The following is a 23,102-nucleotide window of genomic DNA, read 5'->3' on the forward strand; positions in this document are numbered from 1 at the left end:
GGGCGGGCGCGGACGGCGGCGGCGATAGGCTGCGGCCGGTGGTGTGGGGCGCAGTGATGCTGCTGCTGGCGCTGGGTGCCGCGCTGCTGCTGGCGGGGGGCGGGCGGTGCCTGGCCCGCCGCCTTCCCTTCCTAGTGCCGCGGCGGGCCCGCCGCGCCCTGCCTGTGAGTACAGCGGCAAGGGTGCGGGAGGCTTCGGCCTCTGCTCGGGGGAGGCTTCTGGGGCAGCCCCGGGGCACAAAATGGCGCCGCATCTCAGGGCTCTGCGCTGTCTATGCACTTTAACCGGATCGGCGCTGCGGCGTCGCACCGGTGGCGCAGCCTGAGAGGCGTCTGGGCCGGTGGAGGCTTAGCACCGGCGCTGCCCGGGGAGGTGGAACACGGGGCTCTGGAGAGCCCTGGTCAGGCTGCGGCTCCTCTCAGGGGGCTCGGCCGGGGCCGTGGTGCGGCCAAGTGCTGCTGCCAAGGCCGCGTTACTGCGCCGGGGTCCTGAGGCAGCGGGCGTGGGGATTTCGATCAGTGCTCTTACGTGTGGAAATGAGCATAAAGGAGGGAAAACAACCCTGCGAATGGAACAGAATTGCTTAATGAGTCTCTTCTACGTATTCGTGGGAAAGAGCACAGAACGTCTGAGGTTCTTTCGTTGTATGGGGAGTTAACTTTGCTCCCAGACGACTTTTCAGCAGGCACCAGAACCTGCAAGCGGGCATGGGTTTGCTGAAAGGCCTCCAGCTCACTCCTGCCCTCCACAAACGGACAGATAGCAGCTTTGCCCCACTTGCAGCCTTCTGCTTTGCTGCTCTTCCATCTGCTCAGCTCTTCTGGCGTTTCCCCTCCCTGTCCCACTCAAGAAAATGCTTTGCCTTTAGGGAGTATTTTCAGTTTCCTTCTCTGCGATTGAGGACCCAACTCGGGGGGGAAAAGGATCAAGCAAAGTTTACTCTCTTAATCTAGCAAGGGAGTGGTTAGGAGAGGGCATTAAAGGGAAGAAGATCAAGTAAACAAGTGACATAGAAGATAAAATCTAGGCAAGCATGTTGGCTTGCCACATTATGCCGAGAGACTGAGGCTGATAAAGTAGCTTCACTTTCCATAACCTCTTTTGCATTAAATAATTGTGTGTAGATTCCTTCCCTTACCTGCATGAGTAAACTTTACTGTTTAACATAGCAGTTGTATCCCAGTAGGAAAGCTAGTGTCGTGTGAATGTGAGCTGGCTCCAGGGTTAAACCTGGCTCTCCTGACCTGTGGAACATCTGTTAACGAGTGCTGTGATCTCACAGCAAGGATACAGACTCAGCCTAGAAGCCACAGCAACCCCTGCAGTACCAGAACTTTTTCATGGGTGATCAAGTGGTGCTGAGTCCTGCTGGAGAGCTGTCACCAGTGGAGTGCCCCAGGGATCAGTGCTGGGTCCAGTCCTGTTCAACGTTTTTATGAATGACATTGATGAGGGGACAGAGAGAGTCTGCTCAGCAAGTTTGCTGGTGACACCAAGCTGGGAGGCTTGGCAGATACAGGTGAAGGCTGTGCAGCCGTCCAGTGAGAGCTGGGCAGACAGAGCTGGGCACAGAGGAACCAAATGAGGTTCAAAAAGGACAAGTGCAGAGTCCTGCACCTGGGAAGGAATAACAAACTGCATCAGTACAGGTTGGGAGGTGATCTGATGGAGAGCAGTGCTGTGGAGAGAGACCTGGGAGTCCTGGTGGATATCAAATTAACCATGGCACAGCAATGTGCCCTTGTGGCCAAGAAGGCCAATGGGATCCTGGGGTGTATTAGGAAGAGTGTGTCCACCAGATCAAGGGAGGTTCTCCTCCCCCTCTACTCTGCCCTGGCAAGACTTCATATTGAATACTGCATTCAGGTTTGGACTCCCCAGTTGAAGAGGGACAGGGATCTGCTGGAGAGGGTCCAGCAGAGGGCTACGAGGATGATTAGGGGAGTGGAGGACATAGCTTATGAGGAGAGGCTGAGGGACTTGGGGCTGTTTAGTCTGGAGAAGAGAAGACTTAGAGGGGATTTGATAAATGTAAGTATCTGAGGGCTGGTTAGGAGTGGGGAACAGGCTCTGCTCACTGTCTCCCTGGGATAGGATAGGGAACAATGGGTGTAAGCTGACGCACAGGAGGTTCCACCTCAACACAAAGGGAAACCTCTTTACTGTAAGGGTCCCAGAGCACTGGATCAGGCTCCCCAGAGAGGTTGTGGAGTCTCCTTCTCTGGAGACTTTCAAGGCCTGTCTGGATGTGTTCCTCTGTGATCTGTGCTAGATTGTGTGGTCCTGCTCTGGCAGGGGAGTTAGATTTGATGATCTCCTTGGGTCCCTTCCAACCCCTAACATCCTGTGAGCCTGGGAACTTAATGTGCACTCTTGGCATGTCTCAGGTGGCCTGATAGCACTGCTGTATGGTACTGCTTGAGAGCACTGTGTGACCACTAGTGAGAGAGGCACCTGACCTTGTCTCAAAGTGTCGATTAAGGTCACTGATGCCTGCTAGAGAGATAACTGGTTGCCTCTGCCAGTCTCGGCCCTGTATCAAAGTGTAAGCTGCAGACTGACCTTATCCAAATTCCAAGAATGAGGCCCACTAGGCCTTATCTTGTGACTTTCAAAAGATAAGGATAACCAGGTTTTTCTGTGTGATGACTGATTTTTTTTGGGATAAGATCTTTGTGGCTGGGAACAGGGTTGCTCCCTGCTCTCACTCCTGGGAACTCTTAGTCAACCAGCCATGGCACAAAGGAGATGGCATCTGCAGATGTGAGATTTGGTACCTTCCTTGGGTTTTTGCACTCTCTTTAGTGCTGCTGGAGCCTCAGGCTGTTATGAGCCATGCTGCTATAGTCACATGTCCCATTACCTGCAATTAGGGTAATAGCAAATAATGAACAAACAATTGCAGGAATTACCCATACTTTAAGTTAAAATTGTTCCTTGCTATTGTTTTTTATTGGTGGAAGCAAAACAGCTACTGGAAGCTAAAACTAACACACAGGAACACAGCAGAGCCATTTGCTTTTGTTTTCTGCCCCTGAGCTCTGTCATCATCAGACTGGCTAGTTAATGGTGGTTGAGGACTGGGCATTTTCTCTGTTTACCTGTCCTGGCTTCTGGAAGTAATCACAACCCTTTATCACCTGCACAATTCCTGCTGTTTTGGGAAGTTCTTTGTCTTCAGGATTCAGAGGCAAAAGGGTCTAGGGAGGTGAAGCAGAGAAAAAGTGTCAGATTCTTCCTTTTCCATGGGGCAGTTTGCTGAATTATTGTGGGAGATAACCTTGGCAAATTCTGTGCTCTGGTTTTGTACTTTATCTCCCCTGGGGTTGTATCACTGGTAATTAAATTAAGAGCGAGCACTGTATATTTACTTACTTATCTGTTGTCCTTTAACTCTGGCTGTCTTCAGAGCTTTATTAGAGCTGCTAGGAGCCTCCTTTGTAGGAATCAGTGTTAGTATTTTTATGATAAATGCAGGATAGACTTCTGATCAGTTCTCATTTCAGCTTAAGGTCACGATTCCCATTTGAAAGCATTAACTTGAGTTACAGGACAGGACAAAGTGTAGCTGATTTGCTGCTTGGAGTCTTCTGAGTCTGTGCGGTAATGCTGTGATCATTATCACCCTGGTATTATTCTTTATTGCCATTTCACTACCATGCATGTCAGCAAAACAGGATCAGGAGGCTGCCTGGTGACTGCCTCATGTCTGTCTGAAAAAGTGTCTGGACAGGAGGGTGCAATTCATGCATAACTAGTATAAAACAGAACTTCATATTCCGGCTGTTGTTAACAGAGTAACAAGGGGCAATATTGCAGGTATCTCCATGGAATGGAAGTGACTTCGCTTCCTTATTGCAGTCTCTAGAGCTTTATCACTGTGTCACTTTATTGCCTCACAGATAGGCTTTCAATGTGCAGCACTGCAGCTGGAGCTATTTGAGTTTATTGCTTCATAACTGTGGTGAAAGGAGCACAAAAGAGATGGATTTGAAGTAAAGGAAGAGGGTGAATGGGCAGCGTTTCACTACAGGCTTCTCTTCAGGAGCTGGGATTCTCTTTTCACACCTGTCAGAAGCCTGTTGGGTCATACCAGATGGGGAGTATTAAATCTTCTCAATTTATCTGTGAGTGAAAAGACGGTAATAATATAGGAGAGAACTGTAGGATTTGATGAGTTGTTCTTGTTAAGACTGCAGTGTTTCAGGAGGAAATCCTAACCTGTAGTTCATGTTCCTGCACGCTAAAATACAGTGTGAAGTGCTGCAGAGAGTGGGAGTGGGTAGGGAGCAGTCAGTAGAGAGTCACTCTGCAGTTACAAAAGCTGCTGGACAGTTGAAGTAGATAACATGCTATCATTTGGATGTTTTCTGTGCCACTCTTCCTTATGATGCCTATGAGATCACTAATTTCCTTTGAACTGTGCCTGTCCTGCTTTGGCCACTGACACTTGAAGGAAATAATTACTGTTCTAGCTGGTGTGTTGAGACAGCACAAGTTGTTACAGGCCAGCAGATGAATAGGTTTAGAGTTCCAGGGTAGTTTGAAGCTGGCTGTGGATTCTTACCACCTCATTTACACTAGTTGACCCAGTAGAAGCTGCACTGAAATTGCTGGGTTTAGACTATGGTCTTGCATGCAGGCAAGTAGGTGGCCACTGTGACTTGCAGCTGGAATTGTACCTCCTAAATACTGCCTGGTTTTGGCTGCAGGGCTGCAGGCTGCTGCTGTGCTATGTCTCTGGGTGCTGGTGGTGCCTGAAGCATTGCAATATCTGATCATATCATACTGTTGTCTTTCCCCACACAGGCTGAAGGGAAGGCAGTGCTAATAACAGGCTGTGACAAAGGTTTTGGACATGCCTTGGCAAAACGGCTTCATGCAGAGGGATTCACTGTTTTTGCTGGATGTTTGCTTTTGGTGAGTAATATTGATCAAAGTTCTTCTCTGATTGGAGAAAAATGCATCTTTATCTGCAGCCTCCATTTAGCCTCACCCAAGATGTGAAGAAGTGCAGTAGGCAGAGATCATTACATCTTCCATTGCTTCATCACCTGTTGCATCTTGTTATACCTGTAACTGAGCCCTTTAGGGCAGGGACTGTCTTTCAACTGCTTTTCTGTACAGTAGCTTGCACAGTAGGGAACTGTTCACTGTGCAAGCCTCTCAGCAATAGTGCAGCACACTCAGTAGTCTAAGATTGCAATGGCAGTATGGCTTTCTGTATTCCTTGAGATCTCCATTGCTGTCTCTCTGTCGTTTTCTTTTGGAGACACTCCTCAAACACATCTCCAAACTGCCTCTCCCTCCTTGTTCAGGTTCTGTTTCTAAAGTGTCCTTTAACTGTGTTTCTACAGCTTCTCTGGAAGCTATTCACTTTCTGGATAGCTGAATACATTTTCTGTACCTTTCTGTATTTGTCATCCTCTGTCACCTGTGTTTGGCAGATGGCATCACTTGTGAGAGATGAGTTAGGCACATTGAATCAGAAGGGGTTTGCAGACCCACCATCCTAGTCTGTGCTCTTGCAGGTAACCACATTGTGTAATCAGCTTTATAAACTGGACCAGCTGCACACCCATCTCAGCTGAACCTTTGCTCTTACTATGCTTTTTTTACTGTTATGACAGTCGAAATTCATGTTATTTCCAGTCTGAATTGTTCAAAATCCATCCATACTCACTTGCTTCTCTGTTTGAGGATGGTTATTTCTGCCCAAATACTCAGGGAACGATGACCACAGATTCTTGAGTAGTGTGAAGGGTGAGAACAAAGGTAAAAAGGTGGCTCTCATTGCATGTGATCTTGGTGGAGGTTGCATTCTCTCACCACAGCAGAAGGGAAAGTTATCAGCTGATGTATTATGTAACTTGAGACCAGAAGAAGCTGGAAAATTGCCACTGTTTGGAAGTTTCCATGTGGAGGCTTTATGAATCCTTCACTAATTGTGTAAGGGATTGCTTTGGGATGCCTGTCTCTAGTGGTAGTAAGTCATAGTCTCACTTTGCAGAGCAGCAGGTGTAGGAAACAGAAAGGAGAGGGAAGATAGGGTGGTCTGAGAGGGCTGTTGAGAAGGCAGCGTGGTGGTGAGGACAGAGAGGGCCATTTGAAGCCACATAAAGAAACTAAATGCTCCCCCAAGCAAGCTCTACTTGCTTTCTTTATTGATTAAAAACAAATTAAATGAAAAAAAAATCACATCTTGGTCACAGATTGTGAGCTGCCCCAGAATGGTTGGGCACTTTTCAGCATCCCCTCTGATCTGGCTTGGAAACTTCTTACTTGGAGCCAACATTTTTGTGATTTTGTACTTGTAGCCTGTGTGGAAGTGGAAAATGCATCAGGCCTCAGAGCTGGTTTGCAGGTTTTCAGGAGGTTAACTAAGCACTTGGGCCTTGCAGGGGTAGAGAGTAGAAGAAAGTGATTTTTCTTGTTCTCTGTGTTAAAACATATTTAGGCCCAGGGTTTCACTTGTGTTCCACACCTCTCTTGAGTTGTTAGTATTGTTTTATTGGCTGATAGGTGCATCTGAAGGACAGGGTGTGATGGTAACACAGCTATCTGTATAGCTTTTGCAAAAATATGACAGCTGAATGCTTTCTACAGTTCTCAGGGCAGGCAGCATACTCCTGGAAGAGCCTTGTGGCTTGGATGGCTGAGCTTAGGAATTTAAGATGTGGCAAACAGAAGCTTACTGAGAACCTAACGGTAAAATGTGGATGGGAAAAAAATGGTGATAAATCTGGAGCTGACTACTCTCAGAAAAGGAAGCATAGTGACTACAGAAAGGATCCAGAAGAAGCAAGACAGATGAGTGAAGGCAAGGAGCTGTTGGGTCAGGTCATCTGTGAAGACCAAGGTGTGAGCATGTGAGTGATTGTTGCTGCCAAGTAAAGGAGTGAGTGCACATGCAGTGTGGCTAAGGACACAGCTGTGCCATGGTAGCTGGCAGGGTAAGTGCTGGTCACAAATGCAAGGAACTCTGCCCTGTCAGGAGAGAAGTGTCTGTGCTGTAGGATCAGAGCAGGTATGGGGCACTTGGTGTACAGCCCATGCCAGGCTATTAGTTAACACACAGTTACTCCATCATCACTTGCATGCTTTTATCTGGAGAATTAAAGGATCCCTGATTACTAACCACCACAGAAAGCTCTTGCATTAAATACAAGCTGGTACACTGTCAGCTATGTCAGGAGCTGTTTAATCATTAGCAGTCAAAAATAAAGTTACAGGAATAATACTGCAAGAAGGCTGGGGTAGAACTGCAGAGAATCAAGTGCAAAAGGCATCTAATTTGGCAAGGACAATTAAGTTCACAGATCACAGAAACCTATTACAAAATAACTTGAAAAGCAGAAAGTATAGGAAAAGGTGAGATAATTATTGTTTTATTTTCCTTGATTTTACTGAAAGAAAAGGATAAATTGTTTTTAGATGCCTGCTGCCAGCAGTTTTCACAAGGACTTCTGGTAAGGAAAGGGAAAGCAGAGAGTATATTTACATAAATGGATGCATTCAAATGTACCAAAGGGCATATAAGGACGAGCCATTGTGACTTCTGCCCCACGGGTGATATTTGCAGGAGCACCTGGAGGCCAGGGGGATTCAGCAGGCTGTAAGAAGGCAGATACTGTACTTTTTTTGTTCCAAAAGAGATAAACTTCTGGAATTGCCAACCAGGCAGCTCACCTTCAGGGTGCCTGCTGAAATTGCAGCACTCTGATGTGTCAGTTTTACAGATGCCTAGACCGTAATGTAATCCACGCTGTCTGTCTAAGTTTACTGGGAACAGGCTGTGACATGGCCATCTAATCTCTTCCTGGCTAAGCAGCAGAGTGGTTAAAGGGGACAAATAAATGTGTCCTCAATGAGTTTTGACACAGTTTCTCCTGTTAGCCTCATGAGCAAACTTGTGCTCTATGCCTGTGACTGATGTTCAGTCTCCAGGAAATTTTCTTGGAAGTGCTGCCTGGAACAGCAAGTTTGTTTGGAAAGAAAGATGCCTCGTGACAAGCAGGGGAGGTTGCAGACCCTTTGGGGAATAGGATTCGAAATGGCCTTAATAGGTCAGATGGAGTTTGAAATCAATTAGCTGGAACTCAGTAATGACAAGTGCAAGGTGTTCTGCCCAGGAAAGACAGGAAGGGAGCGGGCGAGTAGACAGCAGCAGCAGGGTGGAGAGGAAGTGGCGCAGATGGAGCAAGCCGGATGGATCTGTGAGCGTCCAGCATTGTGTTCATGGCTTCCTGATTCCCACTGATACCTCACTGTGGGTACCCAGGTGGTTGCCAGGATCCAATCCTGAATCCCTTGTTCTTCCCTAGGAAAAAGCCATGGCTAAGTGCATTTCCTGAAGGCTCTCTGCTGACAAACCCCTCTGTGATCTGTCTGTCCTTTAGTACCAGCTGCATTGGGATCCTCCGAACCAAAATAAGGGAGAGGAGCAAGCGAAGGGAAAGGGAGGCAGCCAAAAGCTGGAGCAAGGCTCCTCTACTGGGTGGAGATGTCTTGAGCTCCTCACCCAGGAGCATATCCCACTAGGTGGAGGGTGGGTTGAGCAGCCAGAGCCATGCAGGGCTGCAAAGGCAGGATAACTGGAGCAAATGAGATAGCTGTGAGGAAACTGCAAAGCACTCCTGAAAGCTTCTGGATACTACTCGGGGAGCAGGCTGATCTGGCACAGGGCAACTTTCAACTCTGATGGAATTAGGAGGGAAGGACAAAAACGGAACAAAATAAAGTGACAGCAAAGGAAGGGAAGGGGAAATTTTGCAGGACCGGTTGGGCCATTGCTGCCAGAACTCAGCTCAACTTGAGCTGTTGCATGGCTCATGCTGGCGAGTTCCAAGGGCATGAAGGTCACCTCAGGGAGAACAACATGACTGCTTCCATGGGAATGGCTCCAGGTATTTTCCCAGGCAGTACATCTACTGTTTAAAAAAAAAAAAGGAAGTACCATGTGGGTATCTGCATGGGGAATGTACTTAGAGCCCCTGAAGAACACAGAGCATAAGATAATGTTCACTTCTTGCCATAACAATACAAGGCTGCTTCCTTTGAGGTTTTCAGCATGTAAGCATTAAGCAATTAGTTAAGCAGTGGCTGAGGCAGTGCCTGCAGCTATGAAAAGTGGTTCCAATTGGTATTGCATGTCCAAAATTGATAAGTTTTATCAATAGTCAATCATAGCTGGGAAGGTAACTTTGCTGATTGATAAGGGAAAATTCATTTCAGTATGAATATTACAAACTGTTTATGCTGGATTTTTAAGTTGCTGGCCTGTGTTTCTCAAATCAGTGGAAATAATTCATGCTTATAAGGAAAACTTACAAGGAAAACATAATCTGTCATTTCTGAAATGATGGCTGATCACAGAATGACAGAAACGTTCCAGTTGGAAAAGACCCTCAGGGTCATCAAGTCCAACCCTTATCCCTACTCTACAAAGTTCACCCTTAAACTATATCCTGAAGCACTGCATCCAGAAAGTTTATTTGTTTGTTTCTGTACAGATACAGTAAATCTCTTGTTTTACAAGGTGAATTAGCTCCCCTTTATTCACTGCTAAGTGGCTGGAAGTTGCTTTGTGTAACTCAGTGAGATGTGTAACTGAGTCAGAAGTTGCTTCAAGTCTTGGTTTGCTATTTTTGTGATACCTGGAAAGAAGTTAGTTGTGAAATAAGGTGCAGCCATGGGGCCAGCAGCTCCTTCCCACTTGTGTCATAATGCCAGTGGAGCTATAGATTGATTTTTAAAGAGAGCTACCCTGTCTTGCTCAAGTCTGTGACAGATATTTCAGCTCTTTTCCTTCATTACATGCCCTCGTTCCCTGCACTGAAGGTGGAGATGAGATGTTGTATGCTATGTTCATTAAACAGCCTGAGATATGTGCAGCAGTTGCACGTGGTTTATACCAGCCTGGCTGCAGAGGCAGCTGAGTGAGTGGCTGTGGGAGGGCTGCTCGCCTTGTTTGCTCTCGTGTTGTGGGAGTTGGTATCAAGTGCTAAAGCAAGAGTGGCAGCCAGGCATGGTGACTCACCAATTCATAACTTCTCCCTCTTTAACGAGGCAGAGCTTGTGATTCATGGAGTAGTTTGGTGAATTAAATCTGGGTCTTGCTGTGAAGCTGCATGGCTAATCTCTGCTTCTTTCACTTTTATTTGTTAAATATGGCATGAGCAAGGCCTTAAGGCAGCAATCCTGTCTGGAAGTGACCAGGTAAAATTTGGAGTTTGAACCATGTTTATGTTTGACTAAACAAAAAAGCCCTACCACGACAGTAACAGAGTCACTGCTGACAGCAGCAGCCATTTAAACTAAAAAGAAAGGGAAGAAAGGGAAAAGATAGAACAGAAAGCAGATCCATCACTTTCTTATTACCTACAGTGTCAAGGGTGTATGGGGGAAAGATTTTTCTGTTCTCCTCGGTCAGAACCTCCTCATTTCATGTCTTGTGTCTGTAATCTTGTCATTGTCTGGCAGATCTCCCCTGTGCATGTGTTCCTGCACATCCTGTGCTACTTGTGTAGCAAGAGCAAAAAGTTAGATAGATTCAGCTCTAAATGTTTCCTGCTGTATCCTGTAGCATCAGACTAGCTGCCGTTAGATAGACCAGAGGTGTCTCTGCTGTCTTGTTCTCCAAGTGATCTGACAATGCTATTTCATTAGAGGCCAGGCAGTATTTTGTCATGGCACTGGCACAGTGCCTAAGCAGCCTTTTGCTTTTGAGCCTAGAAAATCTGGCTGATTGCTGTGCAAGTGTTTGCTGTGTTACCTGCAGAGCGTGAACAATGAGACTCAGTCAAGGTTAGCTGGGGCTGGTGCAGTATTTCACAGTGTTTCAGGTGTGAGGAGCAAACAGCAGGGGCTTTGTGGCCCCTGAGGGCAGTGGATTGCTGATGCAGGTGGAGGAGCTGTGCTGCAAGGAACAGGAAGATGGCTGTGGGTTGTGTGCTTATTTAGGCACCAGGTTTACAACTCTGCCGTTTCAGTGGCCTCTGTTTCCTGTCCATATGAACATGCCTGTCCCCAAGCAGCATTGCTGTTCCTTGCCTGTCTTAGTGGGACATCTTTCTTTTCTGCTGAACAGGATGAGAATGGAGATGGAGCCATGGAGCTGAAGAACATGAATTCAGATCGCATGAAAGTGTTACAGATGGATGTGTGCAGTGAGCAGGAAGTTGCTCAGGCTGTGGATTTTGTGAAGAGGACCCTGAAGGAGGCAGGTGAAGGTATGTGGTGATCTTTGTATTTCCAGCAGAGCTGGCTCTTTGCTGTGCTCACAGAATCCTTCCTACAGAGCAGGTCACGCACTGGCCAGGTCATTCCCTCTCTGCACCATCAAAAGAGGCTTAACAAGCCTGAAGGCCTGTGATAGTCTGTAGCTGGCAGTCAGGCAGTGCTGTACACTGGTCAGTGAGAAGAATTGTCTTGCTGATGATGTGCCAGCCATGTGGAAAGAGACCCAGACTGGGTAGAGGATTACACTTTGAGGAGACCTTATAGTGGCCTTCCAGTATCTGAAGGGGGGCTCCAGGAAGGCTGGGGAGTGACTACTGACAATGTCTTGTAATGACAGGATGAGGGGTAATGGGTTTAAATTGGCAGAGGGGAGAGTCAAACTGGATGTTAGGAAAGTGTTCTTTCTAGTGAGGGTGGGGAGACACTGGCACAGGTTGCCCAGGGAGGCTATGGCTGCTCCCTCCCTGGAGGCATTCCAGGCCAGGTTGGGTGAGGCCTTGAGTGACCTGTTCTAGTGGGAGGTGTCCCTGCCTATGGCAGGGGGTTGGAGCTGGGTGATTTTTGAGGTGCTTTCCAACCTAAACCATTCTATGATTCTATGATCTAACTTGGTGTTTTGTAGTGAGTTCTGAGAGACAGCAAGCCTCCAAGAACTTGTGTCTGTCTTCTAGAGCATTTGTGAAGCCACAGGATGGCCAGAGCCTCATCCCTCCGTGGTGCTGCTGTTGCAGCCTGCCTCACACAGACCTTTCTGTAGTGACCCTGTTAGTGCAGAAGTGGCCAGCCCTGGCTGCTCACTGCTTCCCCCTCTGCTGTGTCAGTACAACCTGTTTGTGTAATTGAGTACTGAGCTAGAGCACGAAGCTGACCTGCCCCAATCCAGGTCAGTCCATGATTTCAGTTTGCCATGCAACACCCCAGAGGCAATGTGAGGCAAGATCCAGGGTGGGCTTGGCAGAGATCAGCTTATTCCACATGCCACCTAAGAGCCTGTGAAGGAAGATAAGAGGTCCCTTCTGCATGCTTCTTTCCTTCTTGGAAGTGGTTTGGCAGTGAGATGTGAGCTTACAGCTAGAGTATGGTGTGGTACCACCCAGCCTCCCCAGGTGGTGAGGTTGTGAGGCTTCTTGCTCTGCACAGGTTTCTCTGCAGCCTCAGTGCAGGTAGCAAGCTGGACAGCAGCTGTAGACTGAAGATGAATGTGGACTGAAGTCTCACATCTGTGGCTTCCAGGACTTTAGGGTTGTGTGCCTGGAGAGTGGTCACTCCTCTTGAAGTTTGGATGAGACTGCCGTGGGCCTATCTTTGTTCACAGCAAGTATAAAGTTAGTGAATAACAATAGGTCTAATCTTCATGCAGATGACGTGAGCACACCCTCTGGAGGCAGGCATATGAGATGGAACTGAGTTCCGTGCAAGCTCTAATCCCACACATGTTCTCTCTGCATGGGCTTTCTTCCTACACACTCACCCAGCCCTTGTCACACATTTTAGAGCTGCTCAAGCTTGTCTTGAAGAGCCCAGCAACAGCAGTAGTGGCACAGAGCCATTTCCTACTGAATGAGAGCTTATAAGGGAGCAGCCCTGTAGCTTTCATAAATGCAGCAGTGTTTGCAAAACCATCTGTGCAGCAGGTACAGAGGAGTCTTGCATCATTGATCAGCAAGTTGGACTGGTTTCTCCTGTTCTTGAGGCCTTCATCTTGCAGTTGTTTGCTTCAGCACAGTGTGCAAAACACCAGAGATCCATTCGTGTTTATAAAGATGTGAAGGGCAACTGTTAAGAGGCGAAGCCAGGCTCTGCTCAGTGATGTCCAATGACAAGGGGCAATGGATGCAGGCCAGAGCAGAGGAGGTTCCATGTGGACGTATTGAAAAACCTTCTCACTGTGAGGGTGCCAAAACACTGGAGCAGGCTTCCCAGAGAGGTTGTGGAGTCTCCTTCTCTGGAGACATCCGAAACCTGCCTGCGTGCGTTCCTGTGTGACTGCTCTGGTAGAGAGGTTGGACTGGATGAAATCTCGAGGTCTCTTCTAACCCCTAACGTTCTGTAATTCTATGATTCTGTGTGATTTCTTTGTAGGCCCATCAGTGGGGCTGAGGTTTGCCAGAAGGTAGTGCAGGAACATGGAGAGTGTTGAGACTGAGGAGCTCTGCACAGACGTGCTTCTTGCACACCAACTGTGGTCCCAGAGCGTTGGGTGTGTTTGTGCCTCTTCTCCCTGTGCTGTTCACATCAGGTTTAACTCATTTCAATAGGAGTGCCCCTGTTTGCTTTTAGCCTTAGGCAGTTCCCACTGTACTGTTGACACTAAAGAGCTCATAATGATAAGGCTGTGCTCAGTACACACACTGCTGTCCAGCGAACAGCCCTGTGACTGGATACCTGTCAACATTTTGTCCCGTACATAAGGTGACCTGACTGGTAAGCAATGAAATTCCAAGAATGAAACCACTGTCAATCTTCTAATGAACATCCCTGAATCTAACCTCATAACCCACAAATGGGAAATGCTTGTAGAGGATTGTAGAATCAGGAGTAGTGTGCAGAGCTCAGTTTTGGACTGACATTTTAAGTCTTTTGTGGTCTTTGGTAAATCCCTGCAGTTTTGCTCTGCCTAGCTTCTGGTTACTGGTGCAGTTAACAGTATCAGATGCCCTGTTTCTGTAGTTCTCCAGCTAGTGATCAGAGCCTGCTTTGAAGCAGCATGGAGCATACCACTCAGGCTGAGATGCCATGCTGGCTGCCAGACCCATGTGAATTTCACAGTTATCTTGACCCACTAAAGCTGGCAGCTTCAGTAAGTGCAGCAAGGAAAGTAGAGCTACCTGACCACAGTGCTTAGAAACTTGAATTAATAAAAACAGAACAAAGGTCAGCAAGATGTTTTCTTGGCTTTTTGCCTCAGCCCACAACTTAGCTGTTATCCCAAACAGCCCTTGGGTGGAGATTGGGAAAGGGTCATAGAATCGTAGAATGGTTTAGATTGGAAAGGACCTCAAAGCTCATCCAGTTCCAATCCTGACACTAGAACAGGTCGCTCAAGGCCTCATCCAACCTGGCCTTGAACATCTCCAGAAAGGGAGCAGCCACAACCTCCCTGGGCAACCTGTGCCAGTGTCTCACCACCCTCACTGCAAAGAACTCTTTCCTAACATCCACTTTGACTCACCCCTCTGCCAGTTTAAACCCATTACCCCTCATCCTGTCAGTACAAGTCCTTGTTAATAGTCCCTCCCCAGCCTTCCTGGGAAGCCCCCTTCAGATACTGAAAGGCTACTATAAGGTCTCCTTGAAGCCTTCTCTTCTCTAGGCTGCAGAGCCCTAGCTCTTGTAGCCTGTCCTCATAGCATAGCTGATGCAGCCCTTGGAGGTGGCGCTCCTCTGGACTTGCTCTAACAGTTTGATGTCCTTCTTGTGTTGGGGACTGCACACAGCACTCCAGGTGGGGTGTGACAAGAGCAGAGTAAAGGGGCAGAATCCACTCTCTTGCCCTGCTGGCCACACTTCTCTTGCTGCAGCCCAGCACAGGGTTGCTGTCTGGACTGCACTCACACTGCAGGCTCATGTTGAGCTTTTCAGCAACCCAGATCCCCAGGTCCTTTTCCTCAGGGCTGCTCTCAGCCATTCCCCACCCAGCCTGGAGTTGTGCTTAGGTCAAGATATTTTCTTGGCTTTTTTGCTCCAGGCCATGACTTAGATGTTATCCCAAACAGCCCCTGGGTGGGGCTGGGAAAGGGTTGTTCTGGAGGATGTTAGAGCTGCAGGTGAGTGAGCTGGAGCAATATTCACCACTGTCTGGTCAGACAGGTGTGTGGGGCAAAAGAGGTGCTGGGATTGCCATGGAGAGCTGGGAGATGCAGGAATGGTGGCAGCTGTAACAGGCAGATCCACTCTGGGGCAGACCATGAGGGAATGGCTCATGCACCGTTATCAGTGAGTAGGACGTGACCTTCTCTACCTGCTACACAAGGCTGGTCAATGGCCTTCAGGGAAAACAAACTCAGCTGGGAGTGAGGCAGGGTTTGTAGGGCTGGTGTGAAGAGTAGAGAGCCAATCTAGCAAGGGCATGGCAGAGCTTTTTAATGCACTAAGAGGATAAATCCCATTGGTATTTACTGGGCACTGGTAGAATATTGGCATTTGCTTAGAGGGCTGTATTCAGTACAACACATAGTTACTATTTGACCATGAACAAATACAGGCTAGAAGCTGTTGAAAGACTTTCCATACATCAGGGCAGGGAAGCTATGGAGCAGAAGCAGGGCAAACAGCCCAAAAAAATTGGAGAGAGGGCTCGATAAGTTTTATCAGCAGGGTGGCATGACGTGGGTGCTTTTGATAGCAATGTCAGAGCAACCTGCAAGACTCCTTCTTAGCCCTGTTTATTCGTGGTTGTAAGAGGAAGGTCAGGGTGTGGGAAGTAGCTCTGACTCCAGCTAAGTGCTTGCGCAGTGAAAATGAGGAGCAACTCTGTTACCATCTTTCAGCTCTTCTGTTTGTTCCTTCTGCAGTTTATGGCTGCATAGTCCTGTGCTTCAACGACTTAAAAAAGTACAGGCTCAGTCCTGCAAATGTTTACCACTAGGATTCCTGCAGTAATTGCTTTAAAGAGCCAAGTCCTCAGTGACCTGCTAAGTCCTGGACATGTAAGTGGCTCAGTGCAGAAGCCTTTTGCAAATGCAGTCAATTTCTTTTTGACAGTACTGCATGCACAGCAGGTATTTGTCTTTAAAATACCAGTAGTTTTAAATGAAGTTTGGATGCAAGCTTGCCACCCTCTGCTATAGTTGAGATCGAGGGAAATCAAATACCTGAACTAAAATGCAGCAGCTGCTAACCAGGTTATGAACCTGCAGCTTAATTCCACGCACTCTCCAAAACCAGGAGTCTGAATTGTGAAGGGGATTTAAAGGTTTCTCTTTTCCTTCTTTTTTCAGTTGAGGGGAAGACCACCCCCCTCCAAACTGCAAAACCCACGAGGGAATACAAACCTGGGACCAACAATTAAAGAGTGTTAGTGTGATACAGCCTTACAAACAGCATTTGACCATAGGGGAGACGTTCAGGGAGGCAATGCATGTGTGACCCCATCACTTTGCCTGGTACTCCAAAGAAACTCCCCTGGCATCCCTTTTGGTACACCAAGACTGTGTTTTGTCTGCTTGCTGGGAGTTTGCCTTCACCTTTGTTCTACAAAGCATCCAGTTCTTTGCCAAGGGGTTTTGGTCTCTGTGAACAGTAAGGAAAGCTGCTTGATGTGCAGTCCAACACCATGAGTTCTAACAAGGCCAAGTGCTGGATTCTGCACTTTGGCCACAACAACCCTGTGCAGTGCCACAGCCTGGGGACAGAGTGGCTGGAGAGCAGCCAGGCAGAGAGGCACCTGGGGATACTGGTTGACAGATGACTGAACATGAGCCAGCAGTGTGCACAGGGGGCCAAGAAGGCCAATGGCATCCTGGCCTGGATCAGAAACAGTGTGGCCAGCAGGACAAGGGAGTTATTCTTCCTCTATACTCAGCACTGGTCAGGCCACACCTTGAGTCCTATGTCCAGTTCTGGGCTCCTCAATTCAAGAGACATGTTGTGGTACTGGAATGTGTCCAGAGAAGGGCAAGGAAGCTGGTGAGGGGTCTGGAGCACAGCCCTGTGAGGAGAGGCTGAGGGAGCTGGGGGTGTGCAGCCTGGAGAAGAGGAGGCTCAGGGCAGACCTCATTGCTGTCTACAGCTACTTGAAAGGAGGTTATAGGCAGGTGGGGTTGGTCTCTTCTCCCAGGCACTAAGTGACAGAACAAGGGGACACAGTCTCAAGTTGTGCCAGGGCAGGTTTAGCCTGGACATTAAGAAGAAATTCTTCTTGGAAAGAGTGATTGGCATTGGAATGGGCTGCCTGGGGAGGTGGTGGAGTCACCATCCCTGGAGGTGTTTAAAAGGAGGATGGATGAGGGACTTAGTGCCATGGTTTAGTTAAATAGAAGGTGTCAGGTGATAGGTTGGACTCGATGATCCCAGAGGTCTTTTCCAACCTGGTTAATTCTGTGATCCTGTGATTGTCTGTGATGTTCTTCCTTGCTTCATTCTTTAACCCTGTGTTTGTTGGCAGGTCTGTGGGGCCTAGTGAACAATGCTGGCATCTCGACCTTCGGAGAAGTGGAATTTGCAAGTTTAGACAACTACAAGAAGGTGGCAGAGATCAACCTGTGGGGCACTGTGAGGGTGACAAAGGCTTTCCTGCCCCTCATTCGCAGAGCTAAAGGTACACTCTGGGCAGTGTAGCAGGACTCAGAGCTTTTCCAGCACAGCAGAGAGATGCAGCTAAAAATCATGGCTGCGCTTTGAAAAGTGCCTGTGCAGTGCAGGGAGGGTGTTGGAGGCATGCAAGCAAGCTAGGCAGCAGGGTTCAACAGCCTGTGTAATCACTTGGTAGTACAGGCCACTCCTGGGGCAGTCCAGGCACATAGACAGCAGGGGTTATCAGAAACAGGCCAGGATATCAGAGTTCAGTTCTGGCAGAACTGACCAGCACTCCACAGTACTTTTAGTAACAGTGGCCAGAGCCAGACAAGGTAGTCCTGGCCTCTAGGGTCCACACAGAGCTTATGTTGGGGATAACTGCATGTTCTCCCTTCATGCTAGTCCATTCACAGCTGGTTGCAGAGTGGTGGTGGTGGAATAAAGGACAATAACAGCTATTTCAGATACCTTACAAGACACCAGTATTGTTAAAAATCTTTGGTTTGTATTAAACCAAGAAAAAGATCTGTGTGAGCAGAACTCTGAGGAGCTTCTTTATTTAGCATGCGTGGGAGAATGCTGGCATAGGTGTGTGTTCTGTAAGGACAGAAAGGAGTTGTGTTGAGGCATCTGCTCAGATACCATTTCCAGAAGGCAAGTACCTGCTGAACAAACCTTGCTACAAAAGGTGGCTTGCCCATCAGGTCAGCAGCTGGTTCTCACAGTCCCTCCAAGCTGTGCTTAGGTCTGCAATGAGAAAGCAGAGCCACCCCTTTGTTTCTCAGCTAGAATTTCAAGCTGCAGAAGGATGTCATGCTCCATGGCTGTGAAAATCCTCTCTGTAAAAATAGCTGGTGAGATTTCAAGGGCCTGTTTGTAAGTGTATCTAAAATGATAATCTTATCCTGGGGAAGGACAGAGCCACCCACAGAGTGACCACTGCTGTTTGTCTTTAGACAGTGCATGATCTAACTAAAGCTGCCAGAGCTCTGCCATTGGGCTAGCCTGGGCTGCTGCTGGGATTTAGGGCAGTTGCTCTTTGCTGTTCTGTCAAATCATTGTCATGTCAAATCTCCTTCCCATTTGTCCCATGTGTGTAGCACTCTAGGCTCCTGGCTGGCCAGCTGGGTGAACAGGCTGTGCTGCTCTTGCTACAGCTTCAGAGAAACTGGTTCCCTGCTGTCCAGCTCAGTCTAGAAGCATTGTGGCTAGGGACAAGCTGTTGTGCTTAGTGAAAGAACCAGAGCAGTTACATGGCATCAGGCTCTATTGTGTACTTTTCAGCTGTAACACGGCTGGGAGGCTGGGCACATCCTCCAGCAGGACACAGGAGTGGATCACACCACCACCAGCCCCAGATCTGGGTGCTTGTTTGATTGGAAATTGAGAAAAGAGGGGCTTGTATGCTTTGTAAATCCTTGTGATACAGAGGCCCTGCAGGAGGTCAGAGCAGGGGCTAGCCCTGCCTGAGGCAGGAGAGAGAGGCTTCTGGACAGGAGATTTAGGTGCTTCTTCAAGGGTCAGATTTCACTACTCTCCCCCAAAGCACCTCTTTACAGGTGCTCTTGCTGTGGCTTCAGCAGCCCATCGTGTCTCCCTGCTCTTTCTCCCTTCAGGCCGTGTGGTGAACATCTCAAGCATGCTGGGACGGATGGTGAGTCCCTCTCGCTCCTGCTATTGCATTTCCAAGTTCGGAGTGGCAGCCTTCTCCGACTGCCTCCGGCAGGAGATGTACCGTTGGGGCGTTAGAGTCATCCTCATCGAGCCCAGCAACTTCGTGGCAGCCACCGGCATCCTGAGCGCCGAGGGCATCGAGCGGCAGGCGGCGGCGCTGTGGAGCGGCGCCAGCGACACAGTGCGCCGGGACTACGGCAGGGACTATTTCACTCGCCACGTGGCCCAGATGAAGTCCTTTGTCAGCAGTGGCCTGAAGGACATGTCCCTGGTCTTAAATGACATCACCCACGCCCTCACTTCCCCGTGCCCCAACAACCGTTACAATCCCATGGAAACCTACTGGTGGGTGAGGCTGCAAGCCATGACTCACCTGCCCACTGCCATTGCTGACTGGCTTTACATCCCTGGAGCCACCCTGTGAGTGGCTCTCCTGCAGGCATCCTTCCAGTGCTTGTGCTTGCACACAGGACAGAGCTCTCCTAGGGCTGCTCCACACCCGCTGCTGGTGCTTCTCCCCTGTAGATGCACCTGCTTTCACCTTCACAGAATCATAGAATGGTCTGGTTGGAAGGGACCTCCAAAGCTCATCCAGTCCAACCCCTTCTGCAGTAAGCAGGGACATCCTCATCTAGATCAGGTTGCCCAGAGCTCTGTTGAGCCTCACCTCAAGTATCTCCAGGGATGGGCATATTCAAGTGAGGTTCAACAGGGCACTTTGAGTTATGAATTCAAGTCTTGTGTGATGCTGAGAAGTGCATGTCTTTTTTTGTTTTCTTCCCAGTTCATGCTCTTTGTATTCCCTGCTGACCTGCCTGAAGTCAGAAGGTGTTTTCCTTTTAACTGTGGAGGAGGCAAAGGAAGGTTAACATAATTGGTCAGATATGTGGCTAGTGTAATAAAGTCAGCAGAATTCTCCCAGTGATAACTTTGGCTCATTAACAGGCTCTTGATTTCCCTTACAAGGACAGGCTGCTAATAGCAGAGCAAAGCTGTTGCAGTGAGATATCACAAAGGGAGAAAGTAAACTGGGGGAATAAAAAGCAGAACTTTCCATTTGATTAGAAATGAGTCAGTCTCAACCATCCCTTGTTTTTATGATGCTGCTAGGAAACTCTGCTGTGCTGTGCCTGTCTGCTCTTTCCAGGAAAAGAGCAACTCTGCCTCTAAACAGCCTCATTACCCAGCTCCAGGGGGGCAGATCTCTGCAAAGAAGGGTTCTTCTCTCCCAGTACTGCTGCCAGGAGATGCCAGAGCCAGCAACTTCGGACAGGCTGGGCAGGGAAAAGCTCTTCTAATAATGAGTGAAGACTGAGCCATCCCCCAGGCAGTCCCTGTGGGTGCTGGGACTTGCACACTCTGTCCACTCACTGCTGTTGAGCTTCCTAGGACAGGGCTGAATCCAATGTAGCAAATAAATTAAGCTACTCTGACTGCTACCTTAGAAACTGGTGCCTGAACTACTTAACTGTAGTACACTGTCCAGTTGTCACCCTGCTTCCCTCATGTCACTGCCCCATGCTAGACCCCCACTTGCTTGTGAGTGAGCTGACTTTGCTTTCCCAAATGACTTTTTTTGTTTCATCCTCTGCCCTTCAACAGTGGCAGGCACTATGCAGCCACAGTGGCCTGTCTGTGAGTTCTGGAAGGATGCTTTAAGTGACACATGTCTGTTTTTAAACATTGCACAATGAAATCTCCATGTCACATGTGATTGTTTGCTCAGAGAACCTCCTGATAACTGGTATGAGATACTTTGCATAGTATCCCCAAAGATCTTTCCTGGTGGCTATAAGCAGGGATTTCAGTCACTTTTTTAAGTGCCAATGCTGCCTGGCTTCATGCCCTGTTCCCTCTGTCCCAGTGGTTATCACTAGCAGAGCAGCTAGCAGGCCACAGGCACTGCTGGCTAGGCTAGAACCCTACCCTCTTGTGTAGGGACTGGCTTTGCCTTCCTCTGCTAAACTTTGTTCTCTTCTGTCCTGTGTAAGATGAAGTGGATACAAAAAGAGCTTATCATGGGCTCTTTCCTCATCTGTCTCTGTTAGCCTTGACTTGGAAACTATGCTATAAACTTTTTATATGCTGCTGGCTGTAAACTCTTGGAGTCTGCATGCAGGCATGAAAGCTGTGATGCCCAAAGAAGAAAGCAGGCATTCCCTGGAGATACTGTGAAGGTAGCTTGTATTACATGTCACTACTGGAAGGTGCTGGCTGTGCAGTTCTTCTCTGTTCCAGATTATCCACACATGTTGATTGCCTGGGATTTAAGACCCAGAATGATCGCACTGAACTGCAGCAGTGTTGTAATCACTTGTGTCCCCTGCACTGGGAAATGTGAGTAATGTTAAGTAGCACTGACTTGCACTGAGAGAAAATAAACTGTGAGATCTGTAAAGCACACCCCTGTGGCTGGCGCTCATTTCTGTGTTGGTTTTCCCACCCCCTTGGAATCTGAGGCTGAGATTTCACTGAGTGCAGTAATTAAGGAGGTGGTGGTGGTTCAGCAGACAGTGGGTCAGTGGAGGCTCAGTGAGAACTACCTGTAGCAAAACAGGCAGCAGGACCCATTTAATCAGCAGAAGGCATCTGTAGAGGTCTCTGTGCACACATCAGAGCTTGTGCTTTGTGTGGCTTCCCTCAAGTGAGAGCACTGATGCTGGGCTGTGCCTTATTCACTGCCCCAGCACCCTGCCTGCAACCACCCCCAGTGTTACTGCTGCCTGATGATAAGGATGAGCTCTTCTCACAGACAGAACAGAGACTTGCAAGCCCTGAGGCCATGCAAGGACCTCAGGCCTAGTCAAGGTTTGGTTTGCACAGCATGCAAGCCTCAGTCCCTTCCATTGCCCCTAGAAGTGCACAAGGGAGCTGTCAGTTCCTGATCTGGCTTCTGCCAGACACGTGGGTGGATATACAGAGGTGAGAGGAGCAGGGCACTGGTGCAGGAAGAGCAAGTACCAGGTTCCTGTGGTGCAGATATCACGTGAACTCTGAGTCAGCAAAGTCAAGATGACTAAGCAGGTCCCTTCCCACCTTGAGCTTCCAGCAGCCATTCAGTGTCCAGTGAAAACTTGATTCTGAAATGGGAAAAAACCCAGGCAAGGGCTGTGGAGTGTTGGCAAAGCAGCTGCTCTGCACTGCCTGGTGTGCCAGAGCTAGAGGGTACTGAGTACTCCTGTTTCTGGCCAAATAATGCATATGGCTGATTGCTTTGACACTTGAGATGGAGTCAATAGGTGTGAGGGGAAGCCTTAAGATTTGAGAAGCACTTCTTGTATGTGTGGCTTTGAACCTACAGCTGAGGAACTTCCCACTGCCAGAAATATGTTTGGGAAAAGGAAGCCAGGGGTGTCAGTGCATTTATACACACCCTAAAACAAGACAGGAGCTTTCCTCTGCCCCAGGTCAGCATCTCACTTCTGCTTCCCTGATGATGTTTTTCCCTGCTGCCAAAGGTCTCCATGTGGGGACACAGTGCCTCTTGGGTGGGCTGCTTTCCCTGGGACTCCTTGTCTCCCTTGGGGAAAAAAAACAGCAGAGGAATTAAACTGAAGGAAAAACATCAGCGCTGTCCACCGGCAGAAAGTAAGTGCTAAACAAGCCACGGGAAGGTTAGGAGGCTACGCTACGGATCTGGACCACAGCCACAACAGATCAGAAAGGTTGTTGAGTCCTGCCTTGCCCAGAGAGGTGCTGGCCCAGGTAGCCTGCCGGCAGCCGGGGCAGTGCTGGGAGCAGGAGGCGTTGGCAGGCTTGCGGCTGCCGCGGGCAGCTCTGCTCTCCAGCGCCCGGCTCGGCAACAGCGCCCCCCAGTGTGGCCGGGGCAGGGAACTCGGAGACCTGGGAAACGCAGCGTGGGTTTGGCTTGCAGCTTGCAGCCTCCTTCACTCCCCAAGTGCGATGGTGCTGCATAAATAGCAACGGCAGCACCTGTGCTTCTGGCTGGG

General features: G+C 48.7%; 1 protein-coding gene across 2 annotated transcripts; it reads left to right on the top strand.

Moving 5' to 3' along the window:
- The first annotated feature begins 3 nt into the window (after nt 1-3).
- LOC135180452 (D-beta-hydroxybutyrate dehydrogenase, mitochondrial-like) lies at nt 4-21,555 on the top strand. 2 transcript variants are annotated; one of them, XM_064152886.1, is made up of 5 exons: nt 4-164; nt 4,810-4,920; nt 11,090-11,231; nt 17,348-17,500; nt 19,095-21,555. In XM_064152886.1, exons 1-5 carry the CDS (start codon nt 57-59, stop codon nt 19,574-19,576), a joined length of 996 nt encoding a protein of 331 aa, XP_064008956.1. In that variant the 5' UTR covers nt 4-56; the 3' UTR covers nt 19,577-21,555. The 2 variants fall into 2 exon arrangements, with proteins under 2 accessions (XP_064008956.1, XP_064008957.1); XM_064152887.1 differs by lacking the exon at nt 4-164 and adding an exon at nt 2,284-2,763.
- The last annotated feature ends 1,547 nt before the right edge of the window (nt 21,556-23,102 follow it).

This window comes from Pogoniulus pusillus, chromosome 13, assembly GCF_015220805.1.
Source record: "Pogoniulus pusillus isolate bPogPus1 chromosome 13, bPogPus1.pri, whole genome shotgun sequence".
NCBI classification, from domain to species: Eukaryota; Metazoa; Chordata; class Aves; order Piciformes; family Lybiidae; genus Pogoniulus; species Pogoniulus pusillus.